We start from the raw sequence: 26162 nt of genomic DNA, 5'->3' as shown, positions 1-26162 counted from the left end.
CTACCTGATTCAATTCTTAATTGAGTATATTGAAATTGTTTCGGCTTTATTAGTTTTTTTCGGAAGTATTGTAACTGAAACTTGTAAAAAACGAGCCTTTTTGAAATTTTCCCGTATTTTTCCGTGTTTTTTATGTTGTTGGAGCGTAAGCAGCAGTACTCACTTGTATATGGCGGAGACGACCTGGCGGATCTTGGTCTGCTCCGTCTCCTGGCGCAGGCCCTGCACGGCGAAGTGGAAGTTGAGCCGGTCCACGTGCAGGGCGCCGGCGCCGCCGACGAACTTGCGGAACAGCCGCACGCCCTCTGCATCCTGGACACACACACATTGTCACTACATTCATAGAAACAAGTCTAGCTGCCAATGGATAAAAAACGGCAGCTGTTAGTGTACTGCCGTCTTGAATTTGCCAAATAGCTCGTGCTTGCCTAGAGCGGCCCGTTCATTTTGCGCGCTATTGCCGCGGCTTGGTCGGTCCGGACATGCCTATTAGCAGCTACCGGATGGACGACGTCAACATTAGGGTTTCTGCTCGAGAATTCCCGAGGCGAGAAATCTCGAGAAATTTGTCCTAAGTCGAGACGGGAAAAAAATATTCAATGCCTCGAGAACTCGAGAAATAAATCTCTAGTGATAAGTAAAAAGAAAACACGCGTATAACATGAGGTGTCTATTATGTATTTCTTTAGGCAGTTAAATAAATATGAACAATTTTTTTTTTACATTTTCAGGTAGGAATCTACTTAAAACATTTATTACCAACCAAATAAAAAACTACCTTGATCCGTCCCCTATCGTTCTAGCTTTAACCGCTTTTCATGTTTTGAAACTTTTGAACTATCATGATTTTAATAACATTCATGCTGCGTCTTTTTACTGAATAACACTTTAAAAAAATTGTAACGAATTATAGGACCATGTAATAAGTGTAATAACAAATATTACAAAACTAAATTACTATTGATAAATCAAATCATCCCGATATATTCCAATTAGCAAAATATTACAATTTAGTAAGTACGAGTAATTAATATTACGTAGTAAAACTTCTGTAAGTTTTGTCACATCGAGTTAAATTTATTGACTTGAATATTGCTGCCTAATAAAATACCATATTGTGGTTTGTTTACATTTTGTTGACACGTAAAGAAATACACTATAGCACATCGCCGGTGCGCACGCCTGCACCTATAGTTTTTTTTTGTTGTTGTATTTTTGATTATTAAGTGCAATTTATGGTCACTAAAAATGTACCATATGTTTAATTATTGATCTCACCTACGATTCCTACGAGTTTGATTTGTAAAAAAGCAAAAAAATTTAAATAACATGGTGTTTTTGGAGCTTTCAAAATTTCTCGAGATACTCGAGAAACTCGAGAAATCTTGGTCGAGAATTCCCGTGCCTCGAGAAATTAAAAAGGTCGAGAAACCAGAAACCCTAGTCAACATCTTCGACTAAGTTGATTATTAATAACGTTATCTTAATCAGAGAGTTAGTTTAGTTAGTTAGTTTAGTTAATCAGAGACACTTATCACCAGATTCCGTCCACCTACGGTCTACTGTTACTTTTTACACTGTGATCTAGATAGACAGTAGGGTGACATTATAATATAACGAACCAATCGAGATTTAACAGATGTTAGAGACTCTTCCTATAGTACGTTCTAGTGTGTGCACAGACAAGACATCCTCCAGACTGAGCAATCTGAGCGTAGTAGCTCTACCCCCTCTGCCACAAATACGGTAGTTTTACTCCATTTTCGAGTCGAAAGTGTCTTTGTGTGACGTCCGTGTCTTTGAAACCAATCACGGCACGGGACCTCGCTCACCTCGTCCCCCGCACCCCCGTATTTTTGGTAGCATCGGTTTCATGAAATAATTGCTCTAAACTCCGTCTAGAGGATTCCTACCTAGTCTATGTGTGTGTGTGTTACCTCGAGCAGGTCGTGCAGGGAGCGCGCCCAGCGCATGTAGGGCGGCGAGGCGAGCGAGCGCGCCGACTGCCCGGAGCTGCCCGACGAGCCCTCCGTCTCCGAGCGCAGGGCTCCGGACGCTCCCATTCTGTACAAACACAACAATAGGCACACGTCAGCGATGTACAATAACAATTAGGGCCAGTTGCACCAACCACATTTGACAGACTGATCAACGTCAGCCGGCGCGCCCCGGCGCTTTACTATGAAACTTTCCATACATAAAAAATTTGCGAACTCTTTAACGATACGAACAGTTTGGTGCAACCGACCCTTAATGTAGCACCTAGCCTTATGTACGCAATAAAGCTTCTTCAAGGCCACCATTTTACATATTTATTTGTATCATCATTTCCAAGCGTAGAAAACCCTAATGTGGGCTGTTCACACTCGTAGAAAAATCCCGAGACAGGCCGAGAACGAGTGTGTACATGCTGCTCCCTTCTCATTACGCCCTTCCTTGTCTCGTCTCTCGCTTCTCCGATTGGATCGGGCGAGAAGCTGTCGACGAGAGTACACCAACACCATGTACCTACACACTCGCTGAATCATTTAAACCGCGGATGCCCGCCACGATGGACATAGAAACTGTTGCTGCGATTTGCCTCTGTGCTGCTAGCTACTATAATTATTTAGGCCTATATCATAAATAATTTTCACATTCACTTCTTTTATATGTAGTCTGTCTGAGCCAATACCAAAATTGTGGGAGAGGAAACTTACTTGGACATATGTGGGTGTGCGAAGACATGTTTGGAGTGGGTCTTCCTCTCCTCGCCAGAGGCCGGCGGCAGCGACGACCGGTCAGCAAGCTTGTGATCCCAACCTGAAACATAAACGATACTTAGCATTGACGTATAAAATTACGACGGAAGGGCCGGTGCGGACGGGCCGGTTTAAAAACCGGGCAAGTGCGAGTCGGACTCGCGCACGAAGGGTTCCGTACCATAATGCAAAAAAGGCAAAAAAAAAACGGTCACCCATAAAAGTACTGACCCCGCCCGACGTTGCTTAACTTCGGTCAAAAATCAAGTTTGTTGTATTCGCCCCACTTAAATCTTTATTTTATTCTGTTTTTAGCATTTGTTGTTACAGCGGCAACAGAAATACATCATCTGTGAAAATTTCAACTGTCTATCTATCACGGTTCGTGAGATACAGTCTGGTGACAGACGGACGGACGGACAGCAGAGTCTTAGTAATAGGGTCCCGTTTTACCCTTTGGGTACGGAACCCTAAAAATGGTAGGTACTAGTTCAGCGGTGTTACTCACGAATTCCAGCCAATCGTGCCGTCTAATGCAACTAGTTGCGACCAATAGCGCGCGTAATGCAAACTTATCAACCTATCGCGCGCGTGATGCGAACTCATCATTATTATGCAACCATAATTGTGTTTTTAGTTTTAAGATATATTTTGTAATAATATGTATGCTAGTTTTAAGGTATTTATCTATGGGCCAATAGTTGCCTGAAAATAAATGTTTTCATTTAATTTAATTTAATTTCATTATCAACCAATCGCGTTGTAGCGGTTTCACACCGCTGTACTTGCCCCTGTCATGCCTCATTATTATTGCCCGCTAAGCCAGTCCCTAGATATCTATGTCAATGATACTTAGCAACTAAAATCCTTGCTTATCTAAAGACTGCGAATAAACAACCAATAAAACAGACGAGAGTTGTAATCAAAGTAAAAGTAAACAGGGAAGTCCATAACTTCTTTCGCATTTAATTGATCGCTCTTAGCGATGAGTCCGCCTGTTAATTATTACTTAGGTACTCACTTATGTCGTGTCTCTGTTTGTAACATGTATTTTTCTTTGTAGTACACAATAAAATATTTTATTATTATCTGTTCTGTATGTCTTTCCATATCTCAGGAGCATAGGGTCCCGGACCTTTTATTATTGACGTCACTGGAAGGCTACCAAGGACAGCCAATCGATCACAATAAGAAAACTATTTCGTTGAGCCCTTTTGGGTACGGGCAGAAACGAAATCCTGTCGTAAACCCAATCCCCTCATTTCGATATGTTTAAATAAAATGACTAATTTCAAATCCGGTCATATCGCCTCTATCTCAGCTATATATTATATAAATTATTCCCAAAATGCAGCGGTATACAAAGCCGTGGCCGTCGCGTCCATCAAGTAATGTTCCAATCCGAGTATGATCTATACGGCATATGGGCACGCCAGCAGGTGCACCAATATGTGCGGTGATATATCGCAAGCGCATATGAAGCCCCCTCCAGACTATGCGCGTGAATCGCGGGCGAAGCCGCGAACGCAAGTGTGGCGTCGATTTCGCAGATTGTTCACGCCTTCGCGCCTTGTTCTCCGTTTTTTGTCGGTATTTCGGCCCGCGTCAAAGGAGACGCGAAGCGCGAACTTGCAAGACTCCACATTACACAATATTTTGGCTCCTCTGTGGCGAGATAAATATGAATTATATTATGATTATATTACATTAAGCAGCTATATTTTACGGTTTTACAATAAAACAAAATGGAAAAACAGCTAAATCACGTATGATGCCATAGATAACTAACAGTTAAACTCGATCAGCTGATGCTTTTCCGCCATATTGCCGCAAACCAAACTGCGAAATCGCCATGAAGTGTGCGAGTGTGGAGTCATACGTCAACTTCGCGATATGTTCGCTCCGCGACGTCGCGCCGCGATTCACGCACATAGTCTGGAGGGGGCTTTAGATGACGACGGTGCGAAAACTCTTATGCGAGTTTGGCCATATTGCGGTATTTCATCGATGTATTGAATACTTCAGTAGTCAGTATTCAAACTAAACTCGAAAGCGAGTTCACGCACTACCTATCGCATGTGTAAAATGAATGTTGAGGATGTAGACAACTAGGAACTTACCTTGCGGGTGGCCGCCTATAGGAGTGTGGCTCATGGCGCACAGGCCCTGCTCCCACCCGCGCGCTGCATGGCGAGATACCACCTGAGAACAACACATTACAACTATTTAATAAAATCACTGACTTTTTTTAACCTTTCATGTGTGTTGTGGTCAAAAATCATGGGTTCAAACTTCGGTTGTGCTGTATCTATAGAGCAGGAGAAATCTTTCTCGAAAAAATGCAAAAATCTTTATAATAAGGACGCCTAATATTGTACGACGTATTTTTACGTACAATAAAGATTAAATAAATAAATAGACACGGGCTTAAGACCAATAACCAGCATCTAGCCGTTTATTTATTCCAATTCACGAAGACGTAAGTCCAAAAGCGTAAGTTGGCGCAGTAAAATAAAATACGTAAATAGATTATGAAATGACAAAGAATGGGGCGTGTCTTATTTTCTTGGATTGAGATTACTATAGGCTACAAAAACTGCCAAATGATTATTTTAAACCAAAATATTACTTTGCTAATCCGCGTAAAAGAACGCAAAACGCTTTACGCGGATTAGCAAATTAATATTTTGGTTTAAATTCATATGGATTTCCGCAAAGTAACGCCTGATTCTATTCACTATTTGCCAAATGATTTGCAAAATATTAACAACTTTAGTTCAAATAACAATTGTATAGAACAGTTATTTCCAAGAACCCATGATGCGAAGCTTTCCTGCGCGATCTATTCATATCTATTTGAATAGTCTCACTGTATTCTAAAAAATCGGAGTCACTAGATACGGTCGTATATAATATTTAGAAGAATTGGTATAGATAATCATCGCGATAACACGATAAAATAATACGTGTAAATAGTATATAAAAAACAATAAGCAATAAAAAACGCTCCTATGTATACCTACTCTTTCTCTTATAATCAAATTCAAAACCATTCTTTGCTAATGTTTGGAAATCATTGTTTTAATTTTTGTCTTTTAGTCTCACAAAATACAAATTTTAAACTACTAAACAGTATCTAAATAATATTTTACTTCTTTAATAACTGTGTACATGTATTAGTTTCACCCATAGATAGCCACAATATAATAATTGAAAATGATGCGTCATGTCTGGAATCATATTCATTCACTCCGCATCACTAGAAACCACCAAGCCACCAAAAAAATCAATACATTACACAATGAGGATCATATCCAGCATCACAACTACTTGTATAGGTTGGAACGGGACAACAATAAAAAAACGAGATGGCGGACTGAAGTCAAGAGTCTCCGGCATCGATCGAAGCCTAAGGTGTTACGCATTCACCAACACAAATAGCGGGCAAACTATTTATAAGCTAGTTTACCATCACAAATTAAAGTATTAATAACACTCAATATCAAATATCAAACATCCCTATGTAAAAAACAATATTTCATAGCGGGCCCAAAAATTTATAAAATTCTCTTTCAAAAATCATCCCACAATGTATTGCACAAAAACTGATATATAATAAGGGCATGTCAAAACATATTAAATCATAACTTCACGGTTCAATAAGCAAGTTATGAAAGAAAAAACATTGGGGCAAAAAATTATAATAGACCTTACCATATTCATTGTGCATAAACAAACAATACACTGAGGTAGCACACCAGTTAGAGGAATTACTTTTCAATATTATAAGATGATCTTTATTAATATTTGGGATAAAAAACTCTGAATTGATTCCGGCACGACTGCGCAAAGCAACCGCTGTGGTACAAGTGATCCGAGCGGAGGCTGAATGCTCCACACAATGGGTCCGTAGCTGTGTAGCTTCGGACCCTTACCAATTATGCAGTGGTTGCATTTATGATAGGGTTTAATATTATTGTGGATCAATAACTTGATGCCAAATGCATGCAACTGAGAATAGAATGCAATATTATTTCAATGGATTAACTTTTTTTTATGAGTAGAATATCAAGTTTGGTTATGCACATCACTACTGGATAGAAAAACAAATAAAAATGAGAGACTCAAGGCCAGTGAAAGTAAATTTAGAGGGTTTCATATACAGTTTTGATCAAGCTTTTAAAACACTTTTAGGAATATTAATGTGTAACACTTTCAAGTGTATGGTTAGCTATACTGCTAGCAGTAACTTTATCAAGTATTAAACGCGGTTCCCATTGATGAAACTCGACTCTCGGGACAGGAAACAAACTATAAACAAACTTGTCACATTTCGTAGCCCTAACTGAAACAACGCCTCGCGACACCAAAACACTGTTTATTTCGTACTCGGAAATCTGAACACTGCGACATAATCACTGTATCACACCTTATGCTAATTTAGACAGATGGGAATGGTATTTATCCTGGAATCATTAGCTGTTGCGGGAGACAATATTATGGCTTTATGACTAATTATGAGTGAAACACTGCAAGGTCTTTGCTCTTACTTGTTACAACAATAAAGGCGGCCGCTGCAGAGCCAAACGGACGACATTAACAGAAAAGTTTCTTTTAAATTAATAATAAATTAGCTTGGTTTGGTTTTGTATACAACAGTGACACGAGTTTGACAATCAACCAACCATGACAGACAGCTGTCAACTAGCGCCCTCTATCGATGACGCCTCGAACCGCGGTAGACATCAAGAAGCATGCGACAACCGCATTTGCATACGTTGGAATATTTTCGTATAGATGGCAGCACGAACTGCAAAAATAGTATAATTTTGGCGGGAAACTAAATAAAATGTGTAGACTGCCAAAATGGCTACGAATACGTGCCTAGTAAAATATTTCATGATCATTAACCATAATTAGTATTTAGTAATAAATAAAAATATATTTACAGTACATATGGTCCTATTTTTCCGCACTAGTGCGTAAAATAGCACTTTTCGTGCGATGTCAAAAGTTTAAAGGGCCATATGTACTGTAAAACGTTGTACGATACACGTGCGAATAGATAATTCGCAACTCGTGTCGATTTAAAACACTCCCTTCGGTCGTGTTTTAATTTATCGCCACTCGTTTCGAATTTTCTCTTTTACGCACTTGTATCGTAAATAACTATTGTCTGAACTGAACACTAACCTGTATTGCAGCTTAATGCCGCTGCATTGTGATATCTTTTCTGACAGGACGGTGGTGAAATAATTTATCTGCAACAAGTAGGTAATTTCAGTAAAGATGGAGACCACATAGATTGTCAAAGTAAGTTTCTTACAAAGTTATTTCATTTAGTCATCAAATACCTAGTGTCCATTCCATAATTAAATTAACAAACCAATAAAATAGGAACATGAGACGTTGTTGTCAGTTATAAAATAGACTATTGGTGTTAATTGTTTAGACGGGACGCGGCTTATTGTGCCTTTTACTTTATTACTACTACTACTTTATACAATTCTCGAATTTTATAACTGCCTACGTAATAAATTTGTGTATTCGAGTCGAATATCAAAAAATCGAAACATACCTTGGGAAATTTATAATTCAAAGTTTTTAGTGTTTATCCCGCAAGCGCCTAAAACTATATTACATATTTTTTTAAGAAATAGGTGCAATTCCTCGAACGTCTCTAAAGCTCAATTGTAGCTTCCTAAATGTTTTTGTTTTCTATGGTGTTATTGGTGTTTCAAGAATTATCCATTAAATATTAATAGGAGATTTAACGAGTAATGACCATTTTTTATTAATTTTAGTTCTTAAAACACTTAAGTGTTTTGTAATTTGTCAGTGACCAGAATCGATTCAATACCACAATGGTCCACCTTTACCCACTTAATTTTTATAAAAAAAGCTCTTCCTATTTATTTCGTTTTCACTCGTTGGAGTCTTTGTTGAGGAAATATTCACGCGTTGCAGTCTTGGTTGAAGTTTTAACCATATTTTCTGCCTACCAATTACTCACAGCATTATTAAACTTTATATTACAATGTTAATATTCCTTTACAACCAAACTTCATGTTTACATTTTACAGTCACAGTACCTTTCAATATGGCCAATGATGTCTGACCGCGGCCCGCATTAATTGCCTAATGTCCCACCACAATCCCCGACAACGATCAAAAACGGCTTACTCCCGTCCGAACTCCGACACACATACGCCGGCCCGATCAGAGATGAAACTCCAAATGGGAAAATTCAATTAGTGTAATAACAGCGCGCAGTTCCATTATACCAATCAAAGGAAAACCGGAAAGTTTGCGCACATCAAAGAGTCGCTTAGTGCGTGTGTAATGACTGCTTGGGGACGGGATCGGGCACTGGCAACGGTAGTTCTATGAAATAGGCTCATATAGATGATCCCTTGATATCCATAGATAGAGGATAAAAGTTTCTAATACTATTTAACTCTAGGTATGCTATTTATTACAATCGAAGCCCTAATTAAGACAGGCCAGGTAAAGCCGCTATTGGATATTTTTGAAAACAAAAAAAACTTTAAACGCACAATTTCACTTTACATGTAAATAAGAGCCTGAAGATAAATACTTGTAATAAGGCCCACCAATAAATGAGCAAGTATAGATTTGCAATGAGTCAATGACTGAAAAAATTGATGATTGGTTTGTAGTTTCGTACCATCATATTTTTCAGTAATGTAATCTTGTAATTACAAATACACACTCGATCACTTTATGTAATCGGAATAAAGCGTAAACGTGTATACATGAGGTTGAGGCCGTGTCTACAAGTACGACATCAAAAGGGAAGTTAATCCTTCCATTCCCGAGCTGATTACCTGTCGAAAGAAATCATTTCACGTGTTTCTGTCTGCCATTTCTCGGTACCGCGTAAATTAGAGATTGGGACTTTGGTATTAATGTTAAGGCTTCAAAGGCTCAAATGACAGGAATTGGAAACTTTTTAACTGAACTTTTCCTTTAAGCCGCGGACTCAAAATGTTCTTATTAAAACACTTTGATGTCAGAAGGGTACAAATAAAAGGTATAATATAAACGAATCTTCATGAAACATCTTCTCCGGGTAACCGTATAGCAATGTGGTAAAAAATATCAAGAACTAAGGTTAGACAAACAAGCGCTATCTAAAAGAAAAAAAAATGCTAGGCAGTATTTTCGTTAAATCTCTCTGGTATCTTCGTTAGTTTGCCTCTACAAATAGATTATCTAATGAGCATCCAACTATCCGCTACATGTCATTCAAAAATGATGAGCTTTATCAATATCACACTAATACCTACTTCAGTTTGGAATTATTAAATAAAGCGAGATAACTATTCGAAGCCAAAGGCAGAATTCCAGGAGCGAAATGGCCTTTACAAAAGGTAGCCAAAAAGTATGGAGCGGCACAAAGCGAAACAGATTTCTGTTTTCAAACATCGCATAGAAGAGCGTAACTAATAGTAACTAGAGATCAAAACGATAAGGGTTGTTCAGGGATTTTACTCACAACTTTTACATAAGGAATCGCTCCAGAAAAACCGGTATAAATGTGATCGATAACAACTTACAATTGCTACGGAGATGGAGTTGCGCTTACGCTGGTTTTTTCTAAAGCGATGCCTTGAATCGTTGGGAATAGCAGGCCAGTATTAGCGATCCGTCATCAAAGGGGGACGACCACTTTGATCGGACCGCTTCCTGGGAAATTCCTTTAGCACTACGTAACATACTAATCAATCGCTGGGATATATCCAATCGGAAAAGGCATTAAAGGCAATAGTTCCAGCTTGCGGTAAACTGTTTGCGAGGGGGGAGGGGTTAGGGGGGGATGTTCGCGCCGCACATCAAAGGCGCGTCGAGACAAAGCTCTAAGAGCCTTTTAACTTTATTTAGCGGAGTGGTAAGTTTAGCCGGTCGCGATTCGCAGGTTAAAGAGTAACACACTCACTTGAGCCACGGGGGGACGGCGCAGGGTTGAGCGGAACTCACTGCTAACTACCCGCGCCAGCCTTCTGCATACCTAGAGTCGAACCAAACTAAGTCTGCATGGCATTTGCAATAACAAAGTGTGGAAATATGTCATCATTAATGTCTAATTTGTTTGCAAATTAGACTTTTACAACGACCACTTTTCACTTTGTTATACATATTCTAGTCGGTGTAGTATATTTATCGCTATTGATAAAGGACGTGGTTTTTCATAAAGCACACTTATCGCCAAAAATAATTTCGAGAAATACAGATGCGTTACTGTATATAAAGGGTTGATAGAGATAGTAAGTATATTAGGTAGAGCAGTTTATAAATACGAATAATTGCTGCCAATCCACTGCTATCAGCGAGTATTAACATATCTTGTTTGTCTTGCTACTCTTTGATTTACTTAGTCACTGCTATTCGTAATTAAAGTTTAATTATTTTGCAGCAAGTATTATACTTCTTGTTAACATGACACAATAGATGATACAAAACTTTACAACAGCCAATTTTTTCAATAATTTTAATCGTAAATCCCTGATCTAAACAGAGAACAAAGCATCATCAAACCTCTCAGCGACCCTCCACAACCTTAGACCACTCAACACAAATCCTGCTTCAGCCTAGCCCTAGCCCTAGATCTGGCAACCCTACCGGCCCACCCCGCACATCAAACGGGCCGCTAATGCCGCCCGCACCGCGGCGCCTCTTTGTCGGCACCCTTTGAGTCGCGATGCCGCGCCACCTAAGCCTCGGACAATGAGGCTGGATCGACTGCGAACTGCGAACTATACAACCTACAATGTCGAAAACGATGTTTATAAGTAAACAACGGTGATGTATGATCTTTGTTTGTCAATTTACACTGCATGCAGTGTGCAGAAACTGCAGAACAACTCGCCCAAGACACAGAATAAATAATAGTACTAGGTACAGAAGACTCACTCTAACAAAACGCGTCTGTCACGATCAGCACAGAAATGGCCGCTAGGTGGCGACAGCGCCACGCGCGGCTTATGGCAAACCCCAAAATTGGGGTCGAACGGATGTACTTTTAGCTACCCGTAGCAAAGCGACGAAATCGCGGAGTGAGCCACGTCTGCCCAAGAGAGAAGATTAATACAATATGAATAAATGGAATATCCTGACAAAAGTTCGGACATCATCCGGACGCTCATTTTTCCATGTCAAGAAAAATCCTGACGGATATCAACCCTATCCAAGAGTCTCATGACCAGACATAGGAATCCGCGGGGCAAATTGTGCTAATTACAACAAAATTTAGGCTGTTTTAAAACGATTAGGCAATTAAAAACAATTTTTTAACTATTTTGTTGTAATTAGTACCATAAGTGCACAAACATAAAGTCTTAATTCACAATTTGCCCCGCGGAAACCTATGTCTGCTCATGACTCTACATTTGGCCACATCATTACTCCTACTGTCTAATCCCTTCAATCTTTAATTCAAAAAGGCACAAATCAGTTCTCTCTCTCTCTTCAGCATTATTATTATTAAATCAGCAATAACCATTATTATTTTAGTTTTTCAACATTGCCAGAAATTGGCCGAGAGATTATTCATTCACCCTTATGTGATAAAAGTACGCTGTGTTTAGATCTTTCGCTCTTTTTCCAAGCAAAGTTGGTACACAGGCACATCAAAAAAAAAAACTGTACACTAACCATGCAGGCCATGCAGCCCTTAACCTCTTGTTTGTCTATGATAAGGATCCTGGCCGAATTTCTCATCTTTTTGTATTTTTATCGAGAACGATAAGTTTGCTCTATACAGCACAACCGACGTTTGAAACACATACGAGTACGTATGAAAGGTTAAAGAAAGGCTTTAACCAAGAAAGGACACACAAACCGACTTTGACTCATTACATTTTTGCACTTATTTAAAGGCTTCAAAGACAGGCATCTGCTTTAAAACAATCCAATCCACATTCAGATCCATGGCTAGTTAAATCTGATCATTAAATTCAGACTGCGTACGAATCAAATCCCCACTAGCGGGGGCGAGTGTGCGTTGATTACCATAAGCCGGCACAAAGGCAGGCCCTTTGACGAATTAGCGCTAACATGGCCTATGTTTATCTATCACATCTATACGCAAATGGCTTTCATGTCAGCTAGATAGCGTGTCACTAGTTTTCATCACCACATCACTGTATGATAGTTTATTTATACGCCCACGATCCTATTTTCAGTATTTTCTTTGACATAAAGCGAGCTCTCTGATGATCGTGTTATAAAGCTTCTATGTAGTAAATGAAGGATAAAACATAGAAGTCCCTTTAATATTTTAGAATAATTTAGTCCTTAAAATTAAAAGGCCCGTAGCTTACAAACAGAGAACAAAAGAGGAATGGAAGTAATCAGTGAACGTGCCATGATGTGTTATAGTTAGTTGCTTTTAGCATTGCATGGAACCTTTAGCGTATTTAATTAATTTATACATCTCACAAAGATGCCTAAAACAAACGTAACCGACTTATTTCCGTACCTGAGACACCGTAACACGATATTTAACAGATAAGAGATGAGAACCGTCCTTCGCCAGAACAAATACAAAGGCACAAAAGCTCTTATCTCAGTAATAAACTAACCGCCGCACCTTACAAACGAACACATAATGTTAATGATAATAATGATACAAGTGTGATACGTTGGTCACGTGACGTCAGCTGAAAGCGAGCGCGCAATAAGAAAGCCGATGCGTGTAATGTCCAATGCACACGTGTTTCATACGACATTTTTCAACACACTTGTGAGGAAATAGACAAAATATTATTAAAAATAAGTCAAATTTTAATTGTTCAAACAGTTACTAAAAGTACAATAAAAAAAGTGTTATTCATTCATTACCGCACAAGTTCGATAATTATAATTATGAGCCTAAAAACGTTACGAGCAAGTGTAATAAAAACAATCGTTAAATTTACACTCGAATATGTAATTACGGCATGTTATGTTCATTTCGCAAGTTTTAACAGGATTCCGAGCGGACCGCGTAACTTGCGGGGGAGGCGATGAAATTGATTTCCCAGTGATCAAAAGAATGAAATTCGCAAAGGGAAGGAAGGTAATTTATTTGACCAAAGCGTTGACAGAACGCTGCTACCTCCGCAAATGTTTCTGGACACGGGAATATTAAATCTGCGCCGAATAAAATGTTAAAGTGTAAGTAATCATTTTATTGATATTTGTTTCGCTGCAAAATAAAATCGTACGTAGGTGTTCCACGAACTCTAGCAGAGATCAATGTTAAAACTTTTTGTTTTAGGCTATTATTGTGTTAGTTAAGTTTGCAGCTAACTCTAATTAGGTGTGCCTAGTTAGTAATTAGTAAAATATCAAAGGACTGTTCACGTGACCCTCGATCGATCATCTTATTTATCATCATGAATGAGAAACTTTTCTAAACCTCGACATAATTAATGCAGCGCCAATGGTCAAACCTATCAGTGGCCCTATATACCTGGCCTATAACCGCGAACATCGAAGTTCGCAAATTGCGGGCATTTTTCTCTGTCACTCTAATTACGCCTTCATTGGAGTAAAAGAGAAAGATCCCTGCAATTTGCGAATTTCGGTTTTCGCGGTAACCCCTCTGATGCACCTATCTCGCTGGTGTAGAACTTACAGATATTTTATAATTATAATGCACTAGGTTCTAACCGCGACTTCGTTTGCGTGGGATGATGATGGTGATGATTAATACAAAGTATCTACCCTGTCCTTACCCTCAAACTCTTATCTCCATGCCAAATTTCATCTAAATCTGCGTTAAATTAGTGTTAATTAAGCTTGAAGAGGTAACAGGTAGACTTTATTTTTCGCATTTATAATATTATTACCTACCGATTAGTACAAGAAAGAGTATTATATAACGCACATACTCCATTCCATCGAGGGTAAAAACCAAGGAAAACTCTTTAAATTGTTTTCGTTCTTTGACAACCCTATCAAAGCCAAGAAATAAAAGTAAGCGTTCTTACGGGTACGTAAAAATTAAATCCCCTTCTTAAGTATTAGTATAATATCCTGCGCTTTCTTTCTACTACAAAAGGTTAAGTAAGAGCTCCGTTCGATCGTCCCAGTCCACGGTAACTCGATTGGAAGCGTAACTAACTAGTAAACTAGAGGCGTACTATACGGTAATTATTTCTATTGTGCCGTTACCGGCGGGCTAACTAAATCACCTCACGGTAACCTCATTACCGATACATGTATCACATGCGTATATGTATGAGATATAATGACTATTTTGCGTACAGCGCCTGCATATAAAGGTAATTAATTTACTTCGTTAACTGACAGTAACTATGTTAATAGTGTTCCTTGAATTTCTAAGTCTCTTCATAATATATTGCTAGGCATGAAGGTAAATAAAGATAAGAAGGATTGGTATATAAATGATAGTCCTTGCAAATAAGTTTGAATACCTAATTATATTAATAACACTACGAGATCTAAAATCATTTTATTTTGCTCAGCTCAACTCCTGAAATTCGATCTCTAAGAATGTGATGTGACCACAATATGATTCGCCTACACATTTCTCGGTATGCAACCAATATTAAAATATTTCCTGACCATTGAATGCAATACGCCAAGGATTCCATGAAATCTACATGGGCCCGAGCGTGGCCTGCCCGCGTCCTCGCATGTCTGCGGCCCGCCGAAGCGAAATTTTTGCTTCGCGACTCGTCTTGACCACGGAACGATTGGAATTCCATATCCGCATACATCCGAAGATAACTAATACTTAAATAGTTGGATATAAAGCTGAATGCCCTATGTTAAACGACAGTGCTCACCTCAACGCACAAACAAATCGAAAACATTTACCCCCCTTTAGCTTTCCCTATTTCTATAATTGAAACAGAAGTCTGAATAGCAGTTTTACAAGTCAGAGCGTCCAATCAGATCCATTCATGTGTCTCCAATTGTCACCCGCCTCGGCAACCCTACACAATTTGCCCACGTACTTTCGAAGTGAGAGGAAATTGACCATCGCACGTGTTACACACGATCCTACTCCACATGGCTACACCCGTGCTTACAAACGTTGAAAAAAATACCTCTTTATACTAATATATAAGGCTCAATATCGAACGAGCGCTGGACTTGGTGGAAAAGTCACGTGTCCCAGCCGCAGGTACAGGCGCTGAATTCTATTCAATAGAAAATCATTCGTGCGCAATTTCTTATGCAATAAGGAAGCCTCCTAAATTGTCACTAGGGAATTGAATCAAGCCTGCTATGTGACGCGGAATATTTCCGAATTACGACTATTCCAAGGATGTGACGAGTTAAATTTTTTTACGCGGGGTGTCGGGGTGTGGTGTTTTCAACGCTTAGCCAAATTTTGTGTAGTGAAATCACGAAAAAAATGTATGAAACAGCCAATTATTTTTCGCGATTTCGGGGTTGGTCCCAATGGTCCCATAGTAAAAGTTGCCGATATATGTACTCACCTTAAAACAATTGGCTGAGGGTGGAAAAAACAGTGAGATAAACATACTATTACGCGCTTAAATTAGCCTACCGGGTCCCATGAGCGTGCTTTTGAAAGACAATGAAACGCTTGGGGGCATAAAGAGAGCATTCAATCTCGCATCGAGCATTGTTTTTCCGACATTACCTGGCTGATTACACCGCTGCCGGTGACGGCTCCGTCTCCAGGTGCGGCAATCAGCCGTGGAATAGGGTCTGCCCGCGGCTGAATAATGTAACCCGTAACACAGATCACACACCTTCTAGACGGAACGTAGTCATCCGAATCAAGCATTGTGTCCCTGCGCTTGTAAATTCCAACATGCGTAAAAGAGCGCCCGTGGCGGTGACACAATGGTGACTCCGAGGCTTCATAATCATCATCAACTTGCCGTTTTCCCAAGTTCATTTGGGGTCGGCCCTTCTTGTGCGTCTGCCTGAACAATCTCTTTTGACAGGGGACCACCAGGAAGCCGGAGGTCTGCCCCCTGCTATTGGCTTGATGGCGTTAATGAGCACGGTTTTCGCGGAGTAGTTGTCGTACTGTCCCATCACATGACCGTACCATCGCATGTGGACCCTTCATAATGCGAGTTCTAAATGAGGGTAGTCTATACCTCGTAATCTTGGCTAACAATAACGTCGCCTGCACGCGACGCTTTGCATACAATGACCCGCCGCGAATGAGTTGCGGAGGGAAAATGCGACTGTCGTCTCTTAAAGGATTTTTTAAGCAAATTTGGCTCAAATCCAGTTTAATTTGAATTGTGCTCGTTATTTTCACTCGTTTCCAATGTTAATGAAAACGTGTTGACTGAGTACTTAGTTAAATCCCAGGTGCTCTAAAGTCTAAATTGTTTTAAGCAGATTTGAGTGTGTTGAAAATATTAAAGACACGAGTCTGCCCAGGGTACTTACTTCTTAAGACATTTGAATCTTAAAACGAATTGACCATTTAAACCCAACTTAGATTGTAATGGGAAGTTTTCAGGCAAACTACACCATACATACATTCCGGCAGTAACCCCCTTCCCCCTTGTTGGAAAGATACAATATAAGATCGTTCATTAATATTTAAGGTTATCTTCCCTTGAAACTGCACACATATGTGTCTCTTCTAATCGATTAGTTAGCGAAAACGCACAGGCGTCTGATAGTGATAGTAAATGTGATACTTGTGACAATAAAACAGTTGTAAGCGGAAAAGCATACTATATATAAAAAAGCTACCTGTCTTATTAAGTCATATAAAGCCGTCACTTGAACCGTACTCGCAGCGAACGCAATTCAATTTATATCAAACGGGAATTAATACAAAAAGCGAGTATTAATTCGCGCACCGTCGACCCGCGAACCACACTGCCAATCCATCAGTTGGCTGTACTTCCAGCAATACTATACTTGACCATTGATGAACCCTATATTGAAGCAATAAGGCTTATTGTCAGTTAACAGGATAGCACAATAGGTTGTGGTAAAAATTCATATTGTTTTATTGAAGCATTTGACATGTTCGATGGGTCTGCGGTTCGTCACGTCATTCGTGGACAAGCGCCGATAGGAAATGTTTTTCGTTTTTTTTGGCTTGTCAATATTTTGGCAGGGTCGCTAGCAGACGTGTTTTATTGTTGTGCAATTAAAACTAAAAAGCTAATCAGTACTCATGTATTCTAGTTCTGAGAAGTTTTCTCTGTTTGTTTTTAAGCTATACTTAGATAGGCAAAGACAAATTTAATTACTCGTTAGTTATTAAGTGATGTTTGCCATCCGTTATGCCCTTTAAATTATATTACAACAATAAAATAGCACTCTCCTCTCCTCTAATTTAGACCCTAGAAGTCTAGACTTATTTAGTTTTTTATTTATTGATAATAACGTTTATAAGTTATAAGGTTTTACTCAGCCAAGTGATGTTATTATTGCTGGCAGTACTGGAAAATCTTGAATGTTTCTGTTTTGTAAGTTCATCTGATTTCATATGTATGTATGTATGTATATGTATATGTAAGTAGGTATATGTATTTGTATCAATATTATTTATATTTATGTATGTTTATATTAGTGTATTTATTATGATTGTATTATGTTCGTACAGGTACCTAATTGTATCATCTACTACATGTTTTTGCACCGCCTACAACTTATCTGCTTTGCCTAAAGGTTGACTGGTAGAGAATGCCTTATGGCATTAAGTTCGCCTTTTGTACAGTGTATTTCCTTATGTGCAATAAAGATTAAATAAATAAAATAAAAAGTGTTAGACGGTTCGACAGTTAATTATATTGATAACAGTATGTTACAATTGTTATTGTAACAATAAATAAGAATATAATTATTCAATACTAATATTAACACCTCTACTTTAAATACAATTTAGTCACCTACTCGCTAACATCATGTGGATTATGATCATTGCGATAAAAACAATGAGTAGTCCAAGTTTTTTTACCAAAAGTATGTAACAATAAAATCGAAATAAACCATTTAACAAAGCCAATCCGTGCGTCCATCTCTCTCTATCCCCAACCGTAAGAACGAGAGGTCAAAGGGCAATACAGCAGATGTAATAATTTGGCCGCCAACGCCTCTGGAGAGTACTTGCGGGAATGATTGGTCTGATGAATAAAAGATCCGTCAATTTGTGTAATACGCGGACTAAAGCATTGTCATCGCTGCATTCAAACCAGTATAGAAATGACCTCAATCGCCTTTATTAAAAGCGTAATCAGAGATCAAGACTATACTGGTTTTTAAGTCAATTTGTTCCGGGAATGAAGGGAATGAGTCCAGGGATTATGCGACACTCAATTTGTGGTCCCGATGTTGAGACATCAATTATTTTCGCGTTTACATAAACAATGGGGACGGAAGAAGAGCAGATAACGGCTGCTTATCAATTAATGTTAATGCTTTAAGACGTCGTTATTGTGAACCGAAAATACATAATTTACATATACAAATTATATTCGAGTAAAAAGACATACCTATTACGTACATCCAGAAATAATTAGAAACTAAATTGATCAATCTGTTTTGGAGATGATTGAGATATTTAGTGTATTGTGAATAATGTGCACAACAACCTCTCACTTAAACTCTAAGCTATTTTTTTTGCACCGATTTGACTAAAACAAAGTAAGGGTGTGTCAATGGTCATAAAACATAGAAATTTGTCGTTAATAATGACATTGTCACACACCAGAAAGATTGCAAACTCGTTGCCAGCCGTTATGATGACAGTAGGTACGCCCTAGTATATGGATTTTTTATTTCAACATGTCGGAGCCGTAGGTTATGGGAGGTCTACAGCACAGCTCACAAAGCCACAGGTATAATTTCAACAACATACATAGTATGTGTATATATGTTAGTATCATTCACATCGTTCACATCCGGAGCTCCGCAGGCATCCACGCGAGCAGCCGCGTCTGACGCGTGTCTGGCGCACGCGCAAGGGTTGCTCCGCTACGCCGCGCCGGCCGGGCCCTGCGAGTGATCGCCGGGCGATTGAGCAGAAACGCGAATACTGAACCCAAATTATAGGAACCCTTTGCTGTATCTGCAAGGACAGGGACCGTTTAATGTAAAAATGTTATCGATTTGAAGATTTTACTCACAGTTGCGCAACTGTTTATATTTTTTCGTGATATGCGATGCGTCACTCTCGGTTTTTCTCGGCTAGTGACAGACAATGAAAGCGCGACAAACAATGGCACCATTTTCTAAATGTTACCTACACCCATTAGCTCACATCGCTCATGAAATAAAAAATCCTTGAAAACACAGAAAGGCCTAGGCGATGCCGACACATGAGCTGACTAGTTATGTATAATGGCGAAGGAAAGGAGATTTGCTGCTAGAAAAATATATACGTATGGGAAAATTATCTAACAAATCTTCTAAATGTCATCTTCAGAATTATTCAAGTCCGGTTATTTTAACCATCGATATAATCAAACCAAGCAACACCGATAGCAACAATTAGCGCTCCACTAAGTTAAGTTATTAAAACAGCCATCAGCACGGGCTCAGTTCGTCCGGTTTTCCGGGCTCAGTTAAAAGTTGTCCGGTTTTCCGCGCTCCGCCTAACTCGCGCAACCTAATCACTTACCCGTAACCACTATATCCGTTTTGCTCAAATTGTTTTACTCCGCTACAATACGCGGAGGGCTTTTATGGAACTCGAATCACTTTGCAAACACTTTAGACTAGATACTTTGTTTACTCGTAATAGGGCCTACAAAGGAATAAAGGATGCTTAGATTGGTTATTTTATTGTATGTTTTCTAACTAATAATCACTTACCTCGCTTTAACTTACAATTAATATCAATTATCAATTTAAGGCGGTTAACATTTTGTGTTCAAGTCCAGTCCTCTTTATTTAAAGGTCAGATGGCATGGTTGTCGATTTGCAGAAACTGCCCAGTAAAACTAACTAAACCCATAAGTTAGAAAGGCACTGACTGATCCATAATGTACTGAATGATACAAAAACGACTGTTTTACGGATTCTGACGTACAGTCAGCTGCAAAAGTTATCAAGCGGGTGTGGTGTTCAAAATTACCTTGACGCGTTCTTACTCTTAACAATAAAGTCGCGTCAAGATCATTTTGAACACCTCGCCCGCTTAGCAACAATTGCTGCTCATGACTGCAACTATTGGCTGTACATTTACGATAAGTAAGTAACAGGATATCAGAAACCCTCTAAATAGTCTAAATCTTCACAGTCAATAATGAAACCATTAACATCCCGTCCCGTGGCCGGGTCACTCGTATATTTGTGGGGTCGGAGTGGTTACGCAAGGGCACGAGTTGAGAAGTCAGGTGTTGGTAAACAGCGGCCGCACGGGCGGCACGGGCCTCGCCGCGTGAGCGGGGCGGAGGCCGACTTATCGCGGGCAGAGGCCGAACTTATAGCGGCGTCTGTGACGTTTATTTGAGAAACCTTTCTAAATTAAACGTACATATTAAGTAAAGTAGGTACGTAGGTAGTTGAAGGGAGACTTTATTTTATAGTACCGAGTTAATTTGTTTTTATTGTAACAAGGTAATTATTTTATCTCAAGAGATTGCTTTACATTTGACACTACAATTAGACTTGTAGTTAAAAGAAAATACTAAGGAGATTCAAAATTACTCCAGCCCAGAATATTTGTAGCCAATGGCTTCGTTTGAAATGACTAACAAATTGCTTAGTTGTAATATAAAAGGTTTTTAAGTTTAGTACAACTCTAAATTGATTAGCGCCACTTGCACCATCCCACTAACCCGGGGTTAAATCTAGAGTTACCATGTTTACCAGTACAATGTGACATTGAATTAACGGTTTAACCCCGGATTAGGGGGATGGTGCAAGTGGCCCTTAGTAAGTAATGTAACTCTCGGTTGGACAGTGTCGCCCTATAACCATTTGGCAACAATGCTGCTGTACTTAACAGCGCGCTTATATCATAATTCGGGTAATGGGGCTCAAACCGCTGTTATAGGAGTTGAAGTGTATTTACAGGTTTTATTCAAAATGTATTCAGCTTAGAGTACTTTTAAAGAGTTTAGAACTACATTAACAGCACAAGTCAGCCATGTTGTACTTTTCAATATAGTCCGGTGGCCAACTGCATGAAACCCTACCTGATAAAAAAATAGAAAATCCTGCTCTGTAGGGGTAGCTGACTTTTAGTAGCATCAACTGCTCTTGGTCGGCCTCGGCTTAATTTCGCAAATTTTGCGTAAATGGCAAAATAGTGGCACAAAAATTCATCAAAAAAAAAACCCCATCGTATAATAGAATGAAACTTGCAGGGTAGGATAGCTGCCTTTGAGGACAGCAAAACAAAAGTGGTCAGCTACATCCTGTGTTGGCAGGTTCCTGTGTTCGACCGAATTTCTGGTACCACGTGACAACTACAATTTACCTCATCGAAAAATAGAATGAAAAAAACTGACTGTAATACCTACATTAAATTTGTTGACGTATGTCTTGGTCGGCCTCACCTTAGCCTGATAGCTTTTGCAGTCCGTCCGCATTAAAAAAAATGTGAATGGCAGCAATCCTGCCATACAAGTGACATTCTATTTTTCGATGAAGTAAATTGTAGCTCACGTGGTACCACAAATTCGGTCGGACACAGGAACCTGCCAACACAGGATGTAGCTGACCACTTTTGTTTTTTTGATGAATATTTGTACCACTTTTTTGCCATTTGCGCAAAATTTGCCAAGTTAAGCCACGGCCGACCAAGAGCAGTTGAAGCTGCTAAAAGTCAGCTACCCCCACAGAGTAGGATTATTCAATTTTTTTATCAGGTAGGGTTTCATGCAGTCGGCCACCGGACTATAAATCCATAAACATGGCGACAACATGTGCTATAAGTGTAGCAGTAAACGCAGTTACTCGACTTATAGTCGAATTAATGAGATATAACAGAAACTAGATCGTGTAAGCAAATTTTTACTTATTTTAATTAATATTTTTTTATTGAAATTTAAGAAAATAGGCGGCCCATGAATATATATGAACCAGTGCCTTTGGTTTTATCAATAAAGTATTTTTCGCGCTAGGTTTTACTGTATTACGTGTACTTACAGACAGTAAAAACTTATGTACACAATCACGGTAAAAATAAATGTCATGGATGACAGCAGTAAAAAAATACTTAAGTACCTTTTTGTTTTATTAGATACGTGAAGACGATTAGGCCTCAAACTTATTAATCAAATAATTGAAATATAATCGCTTACCTGAGATCGTTTTTAGCACATATTAGTTGAATAAAAGCATTTACTGCACTCTTACACATTCAAAATGCCGAGTAAAAGCAATTCGGCTACTTTTACGAAACATTTTTGCTGAGAAAAAGCAGTGCGGTTGCTTTTATAGAACACTTTCACTGAGTAATAGTAAATTGCTAATGTTTATAGAACGAATAGTCGAATAAAAGCACTATCGTTGCTATTAAAACACTAGAATCGCTTTTATCCACTTTTACTCAACTCTTACAGCATCGATTTGCTTCTTATACAGCGCTTACTCGATTTTTATAACACTTTTAGTCTGTATAAGTGCGCCTTTTCGCGTTGAGTAAACGCTTACAGGACTTTTATTCGACTGTTTTTACATCGTTTATAGCACCAAAAAGCGAAAACAAAAACGTGCTCTCAACTTTTATAGCACATACATTTGCTAGTTGGGTACCCACCGCCAGCTCAGCACTGCAGCCAAATCCTCATAGTCAGTCATCGCCAGCCGCGGATATTTACATCCATCCCTATTGTTTTAGACGACAGTAGGGTAGATCTGTTCGTCTTATCACATGTACAAACAGCAACACTCCTAACTGTACATCGGTGGACCTTATTACAAAAGGCATAAAGTCCACCGATGTACAGTTAACACTAACAGTGTGGGTGATATGTAACTATTGGTCGGACAGTGGCGCCCTACACGCCGCCCGCCGAGCGCTGCGGCCGACATCTATGACAGTCAATCATCGCCAGCCGCGGACATTTATATTCATCCCTGTTGTTTTAGACGGGCAGGGGTAGACAATGTTTAGAATTTATTAGGTAAAGAGTATGAAAGATACGTTGTGTCTAATTTTATACCTGAAGTATTAACAAGTAAAGCCTGAAAGCGATTGAGGTGAAATTTTGAGGCGAGCGAGCTACTAAAAAGTAGATTAAGTAGAATAAATACATACATACCTACTCAATTACTAAATGGTAATAATAATCGATAAAGACCGGTTGTAGGGCTCTTTCATATAAGTATTACAACCTAACGAAAAAACCTTAAATACAAACCGAAAGCTCATAAAATTAGTTACAAGTTTTATCTAGTAAAGTTTTTCGATATCTTGAATAGTTTTTGAGATACCCGCTCTTGAAAGTTTATTTAGGGATTTTAATTTTATCTTGATATCTCCATTTTCGTATAAATCGGGGGTGCTGAATTCATTTATGGTATCACATTGACACTATTCCGAAGTAAAACCAAAATTTAAAAAAATATATTTTTAAAAATCCCTCTTCACGCTTAAACCGCTGAACCAATTTCGTTGAAATTTGGTATAGAAATAGTTTCAGTCTCGACACAGGACATAGGATGGTTTTTATAACCAAAAGCATCTTTTGAGGATGTGAAAAGTGGGGTGGAAGTTTGTATGAGGAGTCAATAACCGCTGAACCGGTTTAGGTGAAATTTAGGATGGTATACATCTGTGATTTAGATGAAAATGATACCTAACATGACTTCAAACTTTACCTTAAGCAGTATTTACCTCAGGAATTCAGTTTCGTCGATGAAGTTGAATTCCCCCCATACACCATTTCACAACTTTAAAGGATGATTATTGAGATAAAAAGTATCTTATGTCCTGTCTTGGGACTCGAAATATCTGTATACCAAATTACAATTAAATCGGTTGAGCGGTTTAAGCGTGAAGAGGAATTTAAAAAAAAAGGTATTTGCTTAAAGTTTATATGTTTTTTCTAAGGAATGGTGTCAATGTGATACCAAAAATGAATTCAGCACCCCCGATTTATACGAAAATGATACCAAACACGGCCTAGCAGCTTCACTAATGTAGATATCAAGATAAAATCGAGAGCCCTAAATAAACTTTTAAGAGCGGATATCTCAAAAACTATTCAAGATATCGAAAAACTTGACTGAATAAAACTTGTAACAAATTTTATCAGCTTTTGGTTTGTCTCAGTAGTCATGTCGCTAAGACGCAAAGTTTCCAAGATATTAGTGAAAAACCGAAAAATGAGACCTTCTTTCCCCCCCTCTCCCCCCCAGCACCGGGACTACGGCCGGGGACTTTTGATATGTTCACCTCCTAACTAGTCCAAACAAAGTTACGGAGTCAAAAATTGTGTTATAGAGGGAAATGCTAGTTCCCTCTATAACTTCTTATTTCTTGGCCTACTAATAGTATTTTTAAGTCATTGGACGGTCTAGGAATTTTATTTCTGTGCCACCATGTTCCTTGTCACAGTGACAATAATTTGAGAATACCGCCTTTAACATTAATGCACGAAGCTATTAGGTATACGAAGGACCAATTCCTTGACTGTATATGTATTTAAACTTAAGTAATTATTTATTTTTAGTTTTTAAGTTTTGTAGGTTAGTTATTTAATTATGTTTTAAGTATTATTTTTGTTTGTAGGTATTAAGCTGATATTAGTTCTGCCACTTTGCGTTGATGACAAGTACAGCTTGGGTTTAAATTTGTAAACAATTACTAGTATAATACTTAATAGACAAACCGCCTTTCCCAGTCTCGTCAGTTACTTACTGCCAGACCCGCCTTTACTGATGTCTTGAGCTTAAATATATTCCTAGGATCAGTATAAAAAGCAGTGAATGCAAAGTGTGTCGGCGGTGACTAAGAAATATGCACTCTCCTATTTCCATATCGCGATGTGATTACTTATTGCGTCGCCGTCTACAATTTCTACAAATGGGATTTGTGCTGCTGCCTTACGAGTACTGAATTAAAGTATGCGGGGTATGTATTAACTTAGTCTCTACTAGCATTATGTAGCTCCTTGAAAATAACAGATACCTGTTTCATATTCTTGGATGTGGCAGTATACGTAGACTAGTCGGAGAAGTTACACCTCTATCTTTTTCAGTGAATGTACAGAAAACAAATCGCTGCTCTAAAGAAGATGCAAATCGGTGGAAGAAATAAACCCTGTATAATACTAAACAATACACAAAATAATGATGATGATGATGATGAAAGTTATTTTTCAGATTATGAGGCTTGACTTAGACATGCCTAACTGATATTGAATTTACTGTTGTCGGCGCACGCAAATACTTTCATTCTCCTTTTAAAAATGTACGAAGAGAAGTAGCGCCGCGCAGGTGCCAAAAGAAAGTTTCTAAAGGTAAAAGGTTTCTCAA

General features: G+C 38.8%; 1 protein-coding gene across 1 annotated transcript in view; it reads right to left on the bottom strand.

Annotated features, from left to right (window-relative positions):
* Nucleotides 1-26162, bottom strand: part of LOC134667569 (axin) — a 97732-nt gene that overhangs the window by 24951 nt on the left and 46619 nt on the right. The window contains exons 3-7 of the mRNA XM_063525003.1: nt 7935-8002; nt 4862-4943; nt 2700-2802; nt 1938-2064; nt 164-312 (exon numbers count right to left, since the gene is read on the bottom strand). Of these exons, the coding sequence (XP_063381073.1) occupies nt 164-312; nt 1938-2064; nt 2700-2802; nt 4862-4895 (413 nt within the window). The 5' untranslated portion in view covers nt 4896-4943; nt 7935-8002. The remainder of the gene's footprint in view (nt 1-163; nt 313-1937; nt 2065-2699; nt 2803-4861; nt 4944-7934; nt 8003-26162) is intronic.

This window comes from Cydia fagiglandana, chromosome 9 (genome assembly GCF_963556715.1).
Source record: "Cydia fagiglandana chromosome 9, ilCydFagi1.1, whole genome shotgun sequence".
NCBI lineage: Eukaryota > Metazoa > Arthropoda > Insecta > Lepidoptera > Tortricidae > Cydia > Cydia fagiglandana.
This window is presented reverse-complemented; position numbering and strand designations above follow the sequence as displayed.